This window comes from Castor canadensis, chromosome 10, assembly GCF_047511655.1.
Source record: "Castor canadensis chromosome 10, mCasCan1.hap1v2, whole genome shotgun sequence".
NCBI lineage: Eukaryota > Metazoa > Chordata > Mammalia > Rodentia > Castoridae > Castor > Castor canadensis.
In genome coordinates, this window is record NC_133395.1 from 111,428,440 (window position 1) to 111,444,062 (window position 15,623).

The 15,623-nt window shown below is 41.1% G+C and overlaps 1 protein-coding gene across 1 annotated transcript; it reads left to right on the top strand.

Annotated features, from left to right (window-relative positions):
- The first annotated feature begins 24 nt into the window (after positions 1 to 24).
- Positions 25 to 11,689, top strand: Phf7 (PHD finger protein 7). The gene is made up of 11 exons (XM_074043875.1): positions 25 to 819; positions 2,180 to 2,291; positions 2,938 to 2,990; positions 3,930 to 4,021; positions 8,176 to 8,277; positions 8,750 to 8,874; positions 9,338 to 9,497; positions 10,058 to 10,164; positions 10,612 to 10,728; positions 11,284 to 11,404; positions 11,549 to 11,689. Exons 2-11 carry the CDS (start codon positions 2,248 to 2,250, stop codon positions 11,555 to 11,557), a joined length of 930 nt encoding a protein of 309 aa, XP_073899976.1. The 5' UTR covers positions 25 to 819; positions 2,180 to 2,247; the 3' UTR covers positions 11,558 to 11,689.
- Positions 11,690 to 15,623: the final 3,934 nt, after the last annotated feature.

Consider the following 15,623-nt stretch of genomic DNA (forward strand, 5'->3'; position numbering starts at 1 on the left):
AAACTGCACAGGCGGGCACGCACTCGGAAGTGGGCACGCGCTCAAGGGGGCAGGCGCGCGGGCGCGGAGGAGGGCGGGGCAAGCGCGCGGCCGTTAGCGCGCGGCCGTTACTGGTCCAGCTCTCTAACTGTCTGCTCCGCTGAGGTGCCCGCGGGCGGCAGTTCTCGTGACCGTGCCCCTGCTTGCGCGTTCGCCTCCTTTGCCGGCGGAGTCACCGCGCGGGGCAGCCGCCCGTGAAGTAGCTGCCACGGCCTTTGACAACGTATAAAGCTCCTGGACAGAGGCGCCCTCAAGGACAGCTGGGTGGGCAGCCCCGGTCGGGAGCGGCAGCCGGTGCGCTACCGAGAGGAGCTAGCGGCGAAAGCGACCTCCGGCCCGGCCCGGCCCTGCACCAGCCTTCCGGCAGGCGCGCCATGAGCCTGGTCTGGCATCCGCGGGATGCTCCTTGAGCCCCTTCTCCGGCTGTTACCCCGGAGCACAGTTGTGGCCACCCCAACACGTATTTTCCAAATAAATCATTGTTTATTCTTGCGGCGGCGGCGGGACCGAACACGTTAATTTATTTTTAGGTTTTGTTGTTTTGTTTTTTTTTTCCAGCAAGCATTTACCCAGCACTTATCCAGTGAAACAACTTGGTAAGCGTTTCGAGGGAGACATCCGCCGGGTTAGGAAATCACGGACTGTGCAGCTTGTGGAAGCCCGCATTTGCCACGTCCCTCAAATGTTTTGAAGATTGTTGCGTCTTGTAACTACCAGTGTGTCCAGAATCCTACTCAAGGAACGTCGTGGTCCAGCGATGCAAAGATCTGAAATTTCAAGGTTTATTTCTATTGCAAGATGGTCGGGATAGCCCCAACTGCTCAGTTGTCAGCTATATTGTGTCCCCAAAGGGAACCGCAAAATTAGCGTGCGCTTCTCTCTCCTCCTCCAGCCTGTGCAAGCGCTTCTGTTGAGTAAGTAGGCAACAGATGCCACCTGCTGAAACTGCATCTCATGGCTTGGAAGAGGAGATGGAGCACGCAGCAAGAATGGGAGGGCCGGCTAGACTTGGTTCTCTAACTGGCTCCTGACCTTACTAGACGTATTCATGCAGAATAGGTGAAAAATCCCTAAAGTGATTCATGATCCCTGGCCTAGTTCCAAGGCTGTGGGCACTGGAGTGTATGTCCCTGGAGGAAACGATTCACCTGGCACCCCTCCTGAGAAATGCTGTCCTCGCTCCTCTGACTAGACCTAGTCCTTCCTTCATAGGGTGGATGTGATTTCTTTTGTCCTCATTCTCTCTCAGGGATTTACCCATTGACAGTGAAAACTGTTAATTTTGTAATCTGCGGACATTGGAGAAATGGCAAGGTGTCTTCTCCACTTTTGAGCATTTTATTCTGTCCAGATCTAGACAGAGGTTAGGGAGACACCAAGCCCCAGAGGATATCTGAGTTTGGTTTAAAACAAAAAAAAGTGATAGGAGCTAAGGAAGTGGTCATTGTTATTTCTTGTCTTTCTAGAGGGAGTTGCTTTTAGTTAGCTAAGATCTCACAGGCTCTTTCTTTCTATGAAAGAGCTAGCTAGCTACCTTATCTAGCTTTACCTAGGTAAAATTAAGGTGCCCACACTTGCACAAGGTGCCTTTTTTCCTGACTGTGTCTCATGCATTTATTAGGCACAAAGAACTATTTAAGCCAAGCAATGGTTCCTAGTCTTATACTGCTCTGTGGTAGCAATATAACATGGAAGTTGATGTTGGTCTCTTGAGCCAGGCTACTGGAGTACAAATCCCACCAAAATCACTAACTCTGACCTTGGGCAAAATATTTACCTCTTTGTGCCTCAGTCTTCTCATCTTGAAAATGGGAGTAATTGTACCTACTGCATGGGGTTTTTGTGTGTTAACACACAAAGTGCCTAGAACAGTTATTGGCACAATTTAATAATTATTGACTATTCCTAGCATTAATACCGGATATCCTTTTTATTGTATAACATGAGTTGGGAGGTGAGGTATATTGTTGACTTGACTTTGTGGAACGTGATGACCAAATGTAGAATTAAATTGCTGACCAACAATATGCTGACTTTTGACTCAAGTGGCAAAGTGCTTGCCTAGCAAGCACAAGGCCCTGAGTTCAATCCCCAGTATGGCAAGAAAAAATTGCTGACCAAGCCCTGTTTATATTTATAGCTGAACAACCTGTATTGTCCCCATAATAGTAGAGAAGAATTCAAGATAGGAGAGAGAGGCAGCATCGAATGAAGACTGTAAAAGAAAAGAAGAAGGCATGCCAAAGATTGAGGTAGAGTAGGCAACATGAGAGAGTTGGGAGAAATTGTCCAATGGCCAATGGTACATGCTGCATTTTTGCTCCCTTTGGTGTCATCTCAGGCTGGTGTTGGACAGTGGGAAAGCACATACCAGTGGCCCCTAGAAGCTGCTCTTCCTATCTTCCCAGACTATCCATAGGAACAGAGTGTTGGCTCTGGAACTTTACTACCTCATTCCATATCCTTGCTCTGTCTCTTGCTAACTATGTGACTGGGAAAATGTACATAATAATAGCACTCACTTTGTAGAGTGTTCTGTACATTCACTGAACTAATACCAAATATAATGCCTACCAATGGGAAATGCTCAGTCAACTCTGTATCACTTTAATGTGCTTTGGGAAGGTGGTACACCTGAGATTTAGTCATACAGGCAATACAGGCACAGGGACAGAAAGATGGTTACAAAAAGATTACTTAACCTGTACTCTAACCCATATCCTCAAATAATGTGGTAGGTATACTTTGTGCTTTCAAAAACATATGGAATATGAAAGGAAACTGATATTTTAGCCTTTAGCTATTTTGGTCCTTCATCAGATATATGAATGACATTTTAAGGGAAATGTTAAGAGTTATTTTTTAAGGATTATCCTCAAAGACTTTTTTCTCTTGTAGAAAACCTGCCAAGACTAGGAGGGTAACACAAAGGAAGCCATCTTCAGGACCTGGTAAGAAAGATGAGGTTGTGTTGAGCTACCACCTCCAGACCTTAGCAAAGAAGGCCACCTGTGTAGGGCAGTAAACTTGCTTCTCTCACTGTCAACTCCACTTTTTTCCCAGAGTCTATAATCTTGAAGAACTCAGGGTCTATAGTTTTAAATTTTCATGTTTGAAGTTTAAGAAACAAGAAATTAAAACCACTTGATACCAAAAAATATGAAATGATTAGTTGCAGCCAACTCCTTCAGTGTGACTAAAATTATATCAAGGCCTAACATACCAAATAAGATCTCATCCTAATCTTCCTCCTTGCCAAAATGACCCTCTTCCCAATACAGATGATCCTTGATTTACAATGGTTTGACTTACAATTTTCAAACTTTATAGTGGTACAAAAGTGATCTGTATTTAGTAGAAACCATATGTCAAGTTTTGGATTTTGATCTTTTCCCAAACTAGCAATATGTGGTACAATATTCTTTCACAACGCTAAGTAGCAGCAGCAAGACACAGCTCCCAGTCAGCCACACAATAATGAGGGGAAACAACCAATAGTACACCGTGTTGCTAATCTCTGATATGTGTGTGTGTGTATTATACCTGCATTATATATAATACCTATATTTAATGTATTTGCAGCTTTTCAAAATTATAAAGGGTTTATCCGGACATAATCCCTTTGTAAGTCAGTATTCCTTCCTGTACTTAGATGGTTAGTCTTTTTTTTTTTTGGCAGCACTAGTATTTGAATTCAGGGCCTCACACTTGCTAAGCAGGTATTCTTACTAATGAGCCACTCCACCAGCCTCCTTTTCCATTCTTAAGGGCCAAGTTGAGCCAGGCCTATAAATTTTTTTGGCAGTATTGGGGTTTGAACCCATGGTTTTGTACTTGCTAGGCAAGTGCTCTGTACCCCCTCTCCTAATTCTTTATGTTCACTCTTCTAGTTTGCCGGCTATGCCTTCGAGAACCTGGGGATCCTGAAAAATTAGGAGAATTTCTTCAGAAAGACAATCTCAGCGTGCATTATTTCTGTCTTGTGAGTATAAGGCCTCCTTTGCTTTGAATGTCTTGAGCTTTTGCTATCCAGACTATTTTTGTATCCAGCCTCAAATTTATAGCCCTGTTTCTTAATAGATTTTTCTTTTTAAATCGTTTTTTAAAAAAAATATATACATACATGTTTATAAAATCCTGATAGTATAAAGTATGTACAAAAAAAACCTCTTCCTCAAACAGTATTCCCTATCTTTCACTCTCCTAAGAAACAAATGCTTTCAACAGTTGTTGAGATGTCCTTCTAGTTATTTTTCCCAGTATTCTTTTCTACAAGGTATAATTTGCATAGCATAAAATGAACCAATTTTAAGCGTACAGTTAGGTGGGTTTCAATAAATGTATATCCCAGTGTAATCACTATTACCATCGAATAAGATTTCCCTCATCTAATCGATCCCACCAGAGATAATCACTGCTATGATTTGTAGATTATTTTTGCTTATTCTTTAACTTCATATACATTGTTTATACTCTTTCACATCTGGCTTTTTTCTCCCAACACAATGTTTTAGAGACTGATCCATGTTGTTCCATGCATCCATAGTTGTAGCTTGTGCCCTTTTATTGTCAGTAGTATTCTGTTGCATGAATATGTTCCAGTTTGCTTATCTCTTTCTCTGGTGGTGGACATTTGAATTGTTTCCATTTGGGATCAGTGTGAGCAAAGCTGCTATGAACATTCATGTAATAAGTCTTTTTTGTGAACATATTTTCATTTCTCTCGGCAGATGCCTAGGAGTAGAATTACTGATTGTATGCTAAATAAGTATTTAACTTTATGTGAAGTTGCCAAGTCATTTTCCAAAGTGGTTGTACCATTTTTCACTCCCACAAACAATTTATGAGAGTTCCAGTTGCACAATTTTCTTGCAAAAACTTGGTATCATCAATCTTTTTAATTTTAGCCATTCTGCCGGATGTGTATTGGTTTCTCATTATGGTTTTAATTTGCACTTCTCTGATAAGATGTTGAGCTTTTCATGTGGTTATTGGCATTCACATATTTTCCTTTACAAAGTGTCTGTACAAATACTCTGTCTATTTAAAAAACAGGTCTTATTGTTGAGTTGTTTATATATTCTGGATACAAATTCTTTTTCAAATATAGTATTGTATTTTCTCCTAATCTGTGCCTTGCCTTTTCATTTTCTTAATTGTGTCTTTCCAAAGAATAAGTTTTTAATTTTGATGAAGTCATGTTTATAATTTTTTTCTTTTATGATTAGTGATTTTTGTGTGTCCTAAATGATCCTAAAGGACCATTTGAGCCTACCCATTGAATTTCTAGGTGCCTTTATCAAAATCAATTGACCATATATCTTTGAATCTCAATGATCTATTTATGTCATTGATTTATACATCAGTACCTCACTGTCTTAATTACTGTGGTCTTACAGTGTCTTAATATTAAGTATGGTAAGTTTTACAATCTTTTCCAAGATTGTTTTGACTATTGGGATTTCTTTTTCCTTATAAATTTTATATTTAAGCTTATCAATTTTACTTTTTAAAAAATCTACTGGGATTGTAATTTGGTGCCTCGAATTTACAGATCAATTTGGGGAGAGTTGGTGTATTTCTCCGTTTATTTTGAGTCATTTAAAGTCTGTCTCATCTGTTCTATCATTTTAGTGAAGAGGTCTTGCACATCCTTTGTTAAATATATTCCTAAATATTTTGAGGTTATGTTGTTATAAATGGCATTTTGACTTTTCATTTTCAAGTTTATTGTTGAAATATGGAAATGCAATTTTATATGTTGACTTTATATTCTGCAATCTTGTTATTAGTTAAGTAGTTGCTTTTATTTATTTAGGATTCACATTGTCATGTCATGTGTGAATAAAGACAGTTCTACTTTTTTTTTTTTCCAATTTTTGTCTTTTATTTCTTCTTACCTTATTCTGGGTAGGACTTTCAACCTAATGTTCAGTAGAAGTGATGTAAGTAGTCATCTAAGTCTTGTTCCCAACATTAGTGGACAGCATCTAGTTTGTCATCATTATAAATATGATGTTAGCTGTAAGGTTTTCTTCATAGGTGCTTTTTGTCGTATTGAAGTTCCCTTTACTCCTAACTTACTAAATGTGGTTTGAATTGTGTCAAATGCTTTTTTGAATTTATTGAGATGATCTTGATTTTTCTCTTTCATTTTGTTAATGTGGTTTGTTATGACAACTGGATTATTTAATGTTAAACTCATCTTCCCTTCCTGGTATATACCCTATTGGTCATAATATATTGTCCTTGAATTTGCTAATGTTTTGTTTGACTTTTATATCTATGCTCATGAGAAATATTGATTTGTAATTTTTTTTCCTTTCTTATAAGTCCTACCAGGTATCAGGGCTTAATTAATTCTGATGCATTTACAAGCATATATATTTTTAACATAAAAATAAACATACTATACACAACGTTTTGTATCTTGGCTTTTTTTTTTCTCTCTCATATATTTTGGAGATCTTCCCATATAGAACATGTAGACCTAGTTTTTTCTTTTAGTAGCGAATTGGTATTTCAGGTACGGGTGTGCCAGAGAGTATTAAAACAAATTCTTATTAAAGGGCATTTAGGTTATTTCTGATTGGGGGTGGGAGAGGCACTGGGGTTTGAACTCAGGTTTTCATGCTTGCTAGGCAGGCACTCTACCACTTGAGCCACTCTGCCAGCCCTTTTGAATATTTTCGAGAGAGGGTCTCACTTTTGTTGCCCGGGCTGGCCTTGAACCACCATCCTACTCATCACTGCCTCCTGAGAGGCTAGGATTAAAGGTTCGAGCCACCAGCACCCAGCTTATTTCTCATCTTCACTGATTTTTCTGTTTATAGAAATAATATGTCATTATAGAAAATGTGAATAATACTTAAAAGTGTAAATTAAATAGAAATCATTCATATTATGCTAAATCCCTGAGATAATTCGTCTTAAAATTTATGTTTTAAGCACAATTAGGAATACCTGTCTCAAAAAAAAATCTGAGTTCCTTACACTTTATGTAAATTCTGCAAGAAGTCCACCCTTCCCAATATTGTTGGAAGATTCTTGCAGTAGAAGTTGAAGTGATGACATATTCCCAACTTACATAATAGTCTAGTATCTTCTTCCTTTTGTTTTTGTTTTTTGTTTGGCTGGTTGGTTGGTTTGAGACAGGGCCTCTCAATATATTCTAGGCTGGCCTCAAACTCTCAATTCTCCTGCCTCAACCTCTAGAGTGCTGGGATCACAGGTAGCCCATGCCCAGCTGCTTCTTTTTCCTTGATTTCCCAATCCAGACCATGCTTTAGAAAATTTTTAGAAGTAAAAGGCCCTTTTATATCAAGTATGGTGGTATACACCTATAATCCAGTACTTTGGAGGGTGAGATGCAAGAGGATTATGAGTTTTAGGCCAGCATGGACTACATAGCAAGACACTGTCTCAAAAACACAAAACCAACAAATAAACAAAAGGCCTTTTAAAGTGTGTCTTTAAAAGAAAAGTGCAATTCCTTCCCTTTTATAACACAGACTTATATAGTCAGGAGACTTAAAAAATATTATTTACCTTCCTGTACTACTGAGAAAAGTATTCTTTACTGAAGGGCAATACAGCAGAAAGGGTAAGAGTGTGGATTCTTTAGGCCCAAGAGTAAATGCTATCTCTGTTCCTCCTTGCCATGTAACCCTAGTCACATCCCTTGCCACACTGCACCTCGGTGGCCTGAAAGATAAGGGTCACAATAGTTTCAATATCAGAGCTGTGGTGAGCACAAAATGAGTGGGTACAGGAGGAGTGTTTCCTTCCCCAGTGTTCAGTACACAGTAGTAGCAGCATCCCTCAGTAAGTGAGAGGCAGTATAGCACAAAGGTGCATGAGAGCACAGGTTCTGGAGCTCTGTGGCTTTGAGCAAGTCACATCTCTCCAGTGAAGAAAGAAAGTTGGGTTGTCCAATTAATATTTGAAAAGTGCTTAAGAGTACTACATCTATAGAACCAAAATCTAGTGCTACATGGACTTTCATTAAATAAATTACTCTGTAAATGTAAATATATTCCACCAAACTGTTTCTTAGCTCTCTTCCCCAATCATCCTCACCATACTACACTATTTCACAGCATCAGTGTTGACAGCTTGGTTCTACTGCTCCCTCAGATCTTATCTAGCAAGTTGCCTCAGAGGGGCCAATCCAACAGAGGTTTCCATGGATTCCTGCCTGAAGACATCAAAAAGGAGGCAGCCCGGGCTTCTAGGAAGGTTAGAACCCCTTGAACTGGGTAGACCTCTTTTAATACCTAAGTCCCTGTTGATGTTCTTTCTCTAATTACTAATTTAGAAGTCAAAGGACTCTTGGATTTCCTAACTGGCCTTTCTCTCGTGTGTGTGTGTATTTTTGCAGTGCTAGGGATCAAATCCAGAGTCTGCACATGCTAAGTAAGCATTCTTCCACTGAGCTTTATCTCTAGCCCTTGTCCTTCTCTTAAGTCCCATTCTCCTCTGTGATGTAGTATCCTAAATGAGGAGAAAGTGCAGCAGCCTGAGAAAACTTTACTGAATATAGTGCTGCTTGAAGTTCAGCTTCAGTGTGCCCTGGAGCTTTCAGGACCACAGAGGAAAGGGCACATCTGTTGCTTCACAGTATTTCATTACTTAGAATGATGTGCTGTAGTGTAGTGTATGTCTCTGTCTTTCTCAGGTCACTGAGCACTCTCTGGGATCTCATTTTCAGATCTGTTTTGTTTGCAAGAAAAAGGGAGCTGCTATCAACTGTCAGAAGGATCATTGTGTCAGAAACTTCCATCTGCCTTGTGGCCAAGAAAGGGGTTGCCTTTCACAATTTTTTGGAGAGTACAAGTGAGTGAGGAAGGGGGAAAGTTGGGCTGCCCTTTTGCAACTTGCTCTTTAGCCACTTGATGTAATCAGAACCCAGTTCTCACGGGCCTGTTTTGATTCACCATTAAATCTGTCCCTTCGTTCAATAATGGGAAAGTGTCTTGACTTGGAGATTTCACAGGAGTTTCTTCTTGCTTCCCATCCCCTCCTTAAATTACAAACAGCTGGGGTTCTTAGCCAGCTGCTCAGAACTAAGTGGGGCTTTCAGGAATGGGAGGCAGTGGAGACAGTCCTGGGAGCTCTGCTCAGTGGGAGAGCAGCCATGAGAAGACATGTGGCTGTGCTTCACCCTACTTCTCCTTCTCCCTGAATGAGGAGGTTCACTGAGCACTAGGATGGATGGCTGACTGCCCTTCATAAGCCAGGCAGCTGGGAATCTGCATCAGTGACAAGCCAGAAACCAAGTCTGTTTATCCTGTCACAGATCATTTTGTGGAAAACATCGCCCAAAACAGAACATCCAACAGGGGAACATAAGGGAGGAAAGCTGTGTCTTGTGTTGTGAAGACTTATCTCAAGCGAGTGTTGAGAACATCCAGAGCCCTTGTTGTAGTCATACTATCTACCACCGCAAGTGCATCCAGGTGGGGCTTTCTCTGCCCTGGAGGTACCTTCTACAATTGCCCTAGTTGTTTGCCTAGAACCAGGGCACCCTGGGAATGCTCAGATAGTCTTAACTTTGGCACTCCATGCTGCAGGCCTATATGCAGGATTGCTTTTGGTCAATGAGAAGAAAGTCAGCCCGGTCTCTAGTCATTCTTGGCCCATAGGAGCTCATTCATGATAAGATTTAGGCTGAGCAAAATTCTCAGAATTGCTAGAGCAAATGGACTTATCCCAGAATGAGTCAAGGAGCCTCAAAATCAGCCCTAATACTGGGATGAAAGAAAGGAGAATGTATCCAGGCACTTGACCTCTACTTAGTCAAAACTACCAAGACCTGTAGCCAGAGATAACAGCTAAGGTACTTCTGGGAACTCTCTTGAAAGCATTTTGGTCCCAAGCATGACACCTGGATTTGCAGCCCTCACCCTTGCCCACCCAAACTGCTTTTCCTGAACCCCATGGGGTAAGAGTTGAATTGAGAAGAAGCTGGTCAGGAGTGTTTTTACAAACACAAAGCTCTTCCTTGTTTCTCTTACAGAAATATGCCCACACGTCAGCAAAGCATTTCTTCAAATGTCCCCAGTGTAACAACAGAGAAGAGTTTCCTCAAGAAATGCTAAGAATGGGAATTCATATTCCAGACAGGTAAAGGAAACTCTACAAACAGGAAGCGAGCCAAGGAGTGGGTTGCTAGATTTTTAAAGAAGGGTTGAGTATGATGATAGTTCAGAGAATGAGAGTGGCAGAAGTATTGATAGACAGTGAAGAGGGAAGGGTGAGAGAGTGCTCTTCAATTATCAAAAGAAAAGGGAGGAAAAAGTGGGTGGGAGACATGGTTCTAAATAGGGTACTTTTGGGGTCAGAATTCTCTAGGGGATTGAGTTCTTAATTCTAGAGTGGAACTAAGGAACCCCGATGTTCCACTCACCCTGCCTCAGGCCTCTCCCATACCCTGGCTATTTGTCTAGCCTTGTTGGAAGTGTTCAGGTTGCCTGTTGAACTCTTGTGCTTAGCTTGGGTTCTTCGCAGTTCCTCTCTGGTGGACAGAGTGGATTGTGTGTTCCTCACTCACTGTTTCTTCTCCCATTGCAGAGATGCTGCCTGGGAACTTGAGCCAGGAGCTTTCTCAGAGTTGTATCAGCGCTATCAGCATTGTGATGCCCCCACCTGTCTGTATGAACAAGGCAGAGACAGCTTTGAGGATGAAGGGTAGGGAGACGCTCCTGGCTAAAAAGTTCTCATTAGTGCCATTTTAGAATTAGATGTTGGCACAGTAGGAACAAGAAGTTGGCTCTTTTTTTGAGGGGGGTGAGGGGGAGATACTAAGGCTTGAACTTAGGACTTCAGGACTTGCTAGGCAAGCACTCTACTACTTCAGCCACATTCTCAGTATAAGTTCACTCTTGTCAGCATACCTCAGAGTGAACACAATTGCTAAGTCCCATTCTTGACAAGCCCCTAACTCATTCATGTGCAAGTGGATAGATATCCTCTGCAGGGTCAGCTCCTTGTGCTCAGTGAAGAGACACTCAGGCCAATTTCTTTCCAAATCCATCTTGTAAAGGGCTATGCCTGCCTGTGGGATCCTGGGATCGACACTCAGCTTCTCTGAGCCTCAGATATGTGATGGGTGAAATGTATAGTTAAAAAAAAAAAATGCTTGGGGAAATCTTCAGCATAACTGAGGCTGGACCATAACAAACATCCCACAGTGGGAGGTAGTGTTCTGCTTGTCCCTAAATCCCCCCTTGGCACTTCCCATAGGAGGTGGCGCCTCGTTCTCTGTGCTACATGTGGATCCCATGGAACGCATAGGGACTGCTCATTTCTCAGATCCAACAGCAAGAAATGGGAGTGTGAGGAGTGTTCACCTTCTGCTTCACTTGTAGGTAGGGCTGGAGGGATGGTTTGGTCTAAGAACTGGGGTGGGGCAGGAGAACTTGGTTCCTCCTTAGGGAGGAGCCTAAGAACCTGCACTTGGGAGAAACAAAGGGCTGAGTTTTCCTTCCCCACCTTTCTTTCATCACAGACTACATAACTGAAAATTCAGGTAACATCCCATCCTGCAGCAGCACCTTCCACCCCCAGGAGCAATTCTGCAGAGACACTAGCCTGGCAGAAAATCCAGGCCCTTCTTGGACTGATTGGCCGGGACCTTCCTTATTAGAAAAGCCGGAGTCCTCTGGTGGCAGGAGGGGACACTCCTGGCAGTCCAAGAGAGTCAAAATCACTAAGAGCTGCAAAAAATCCAATTAACAGCTTCTGAGTAGTTGCTGCCAACACAATTAGGTACGAAGCAACACTCCTCCATTGGGTTTGGGGGAGGGAGCACTTTGGTACTGTGAAACAAGGAAAGGGGGCCAGCAGTGAGACTATGAGCCAAGGAAAGAAGTCCCAAGGGAACATGAGAAAAGAGCAGAGTCAGATGCCAGCAACTGAGCATGTTTGTGGCTATGAGAATGCCTCTGCTCTTTCTCCCAGATTCTCTTTCTTCTCCGCTTCCACCAAGATTCTTCTATCTTAATCTGTTCTCATATGCCTCTTCTTCGCTCATGTTTGTTATTTTGCAAATAAAGGTTTTTCTCCCCATTGATGTCTCCTTATAAACTCACTCTGGAACTTGTCTAGCATGCTAAGGAATTTAGAGGGTAGAGTGAAAGAATAAGAAAATCTACCCTTCTAATGCATAAAATTTAGTAGATGGATGTGGAACTTTGAACATAGAACATAAGTGTATTACTTAGGAAGGGAATTAGTCTGCAGGGAAATTGAAATTCCAGGGGTAGAGATTTCAATTGGTTCTCATCAGGGAAGTGAGCCAGTATAGCAAGCAGTCCACTCTGGACTGAGAATAGGTCCTTTTTTCAAGGCTTGGGCCCTGGACTCAAACATGACAGAGAATGGATGTAAGGCAGAAGGGAATCCACTGACTCTAGGCCACTGTGGTCTTAGCATACCTCCACAGCTGAAGTGAACCCCTGAAACCCTCACTGCCTAGTAGTTTGAGCATTTCTGTCCTGACTGAATTTGCATGCCAGGACATTAACATTAGGCAAGGCAGCTAGGATGGGAATCTGGCAGAAGGCCTAGGAAGAAATTAAATAGAGCCTATCTTACATTTGTATGTTTTTCATGATTTCATGGGATTTGGATTAGTGAGGGAAACTCGAAACCATTGCCATATACTAAAGTCTCAGGGATTCACTGAGTCATTGTCACTTAATAGTAGAGGACAATGTCCTAGTTCCAAATATTGCTGAGTTCTACAGACTTATATCCAAGGTATATACGGTGATTGCCTTCATATTTGACCAGATTCATTTGGAATCAAATAGAGGGTATTAGTGTTACTTACTATCAAAATATATAGGCAAAGTAAGATACACTTTAAAAAGTCTTATGACTAGGGGTGTGGCTCAGTGGTAGAGCACATGTTGCCATGTGCAAAACCTGGATTCAATCCCCCAGCACACACACAAAGTCTAATAGTACTTAGAGGATTATAATGAAAAACAGTCTCAACTCACCCTTCTCTATATCCATCCTACTTTTTGTTTGTTTTAAAGTTTTAGCAAGGATTTATCTTAGTATAACAGCATAAAGTATAGACAAGGGGGGAGGAGAAAAGAAAGAGAAACATTTCCTGTTTCCCACACAGGAAATGGGAGCAAAGACTCCTCTATCCTATTTCTTAAAGGCAACTATTTGCCATTTCTTAGCAGTTTTCTGAATTATTAATCTTAGACATTATTGCCTACCTATTGTGTTATATAAGACTTAGCACTTTTATAAGCTTCCCATTTTCATTCTTCTTGCCTTAGTTACATTATAATTTTGTTAAATTGGCTTTTTCTGATACATTATTATGACTGTGAATTCTGTTTATTACTGAGCCAGACTGTATGTTATGATTACCTTTCCTATACCATGTTTTTACTGAGATTAATAGCTGCTGCTTTTTTTTTTCTGTGTACTTACTACTAATTCCTCAAAGGTCAGATGATAGATCATTAAAGTATCAGTTGCACTTCTTTTCTGGAAGACCTGCCTCCTAGAGCCTACTCCTCTGAGCTGGCTGCCCCTGGACTTACATAGCTGGCATCCTGGAGCTTCCCATGATGATGCCACTTATCTTTCTTATGGGTTTGACCACTCAACGCTATGCTTCCTAACCTGAGCATCCAAGGAGATTTTTTCAGAGCTCTGCAAGTAATAAGGGAATTTTTAAATTATGGATTTTCATTTCAAAGCAATGTTTTTCCCATCCTATAGGCTCAACTCCTGCAGTGGTCATTCTCAACTCAAAAACACTTCCTTGATTAAATCAGACTTTAGTTTCTTAACCTAGAGTTATTGTAACTTGGGACTCGGGCCTATTCTTGGAGATATGTGGTAGTACCTGGGCACAGTGGCTCATACCTGTTATCCTAGTTGCTCAGGAGGCAGAGATTGGGATCATGACTTGAGGCCAGCCCAGGCAAAAACATTTGCAAGACTACATCTCAACCAATGGCTGGGCACGATCCAGGCCAGCTCAGGCATAAAATGAGATTCTATCTCAAAAATAACCAAACCAAAAAGGACTGGTGGTACAGAACCTACCTAGCAAGCATGAGACCCTGAGTTCAAACCCCCTCAGTACACCAAAAAGCAATCTGTGGTGTTATCTTTCCCTTTATAGAAGTCTACTTGTATACTAAAGTGTGAGAAACACCATCTTAGGTAAACGTAATGGCCCTTAACAGTGCTCTCTTGACTTCAGCTTCAGTGAGTAGAAGACAGAGCTTATGTTGGGAGTGTGGGAAGACTTTTGTCACCCAAACATTCAGCTGCAATTGGTATTATGCTACTAACTAGCAGGCAGTGCATGTCCTTACATACACACACACACACACACACACACAATTAACCATTTCTTCCTCTTTATACTTTTATGCTCCGTTGATATTAATAGCCAATACCAGTCTTGTAGGCTCAAAAGTCCAACTTTGCAATATTCTATTCTTCCTCTGGGCCTAATCATTCTCCATTAAATAACTGATTTTTCTTAAACTTTTTGTTTGTTTTATTGAGACAGGATCTCACTATGTAGCTCAAGCTGGCCTCTTACCTTATTATGTAGCCCAGGCTGCCCTCAAGTCATGATCCTCCTAGCTCAACCTCCACATTAATAAACTTTTTGTCACAAAAAAAATCTGTATTTTCTCATACCACTGAAAGCTTCATCTGTGAGTTAGCACAGTGTTGAAAGATGGCATCCCAGCAAATGAGCAGTGAGACCTGCATCACATGGTTTTATAAATACAAGTTACAGTGAACAGCTGCTGTTTTTTTAAAGAATCACTTTAAAAATCTGTTTTCTGATTAAATAAAAACTTGTTCACAGATGTTCTGTCCTCAGAAGATATCAGAAAAGTGGAAATAAAGGTATATGAACTGGGTAGTGTCCCCTCTGTGTTGTCGCTTCTTGATTGTGTGCTGCAGAGCAGTGGAGGAGTGCTTCTGACTGGGCAGTGCTCCAAATGCATGTCTCCTAGTATGAAGCATTTAATGGGCCCCCTATACAGCACTTTTGGCCTTGAGAGTATACCTAGTTACATGCCAGCAGGTAATTGTGTGCCTTTGAATTGCTTGGCTATCTGGTTTCAGGTCTATTTTGGTTTTTTAATAAATTTTTAATGTTAGAATAGTTTTACAGAAAAATTGCCAAGATAGTGTAGAGTTCCCATATGAGCTAAAACCCATTTTCCTTTATCATTAATGTCTTACATTAGTATGGTAAATTCATCATATCAAGTAAACAAAGTAACTATTAACTAAAGCCCATAGTTTATTCAGATTTTCCTAGTTTTTGCCTAAATTTTTTTCAGGATCCCATCCAGAATTACACATTGCCATGAATTGTCCTTTCTCTTTAGTTTCCTCTTGGCGGTAACAATCTGTCAGACTTTTCTTGTTTTGATGATCTTGACAGTTTTGAGGAGTATTGATCAGGTATTTTGTAGAGTATCCCTTAATTGGGATTTGTCTGATGTTTTTCTCATGGTAAGACTGGGGTTAGGGGCTTGCAGGGGGAAAACTATGGAGGCCTAGTGCCATTTTCA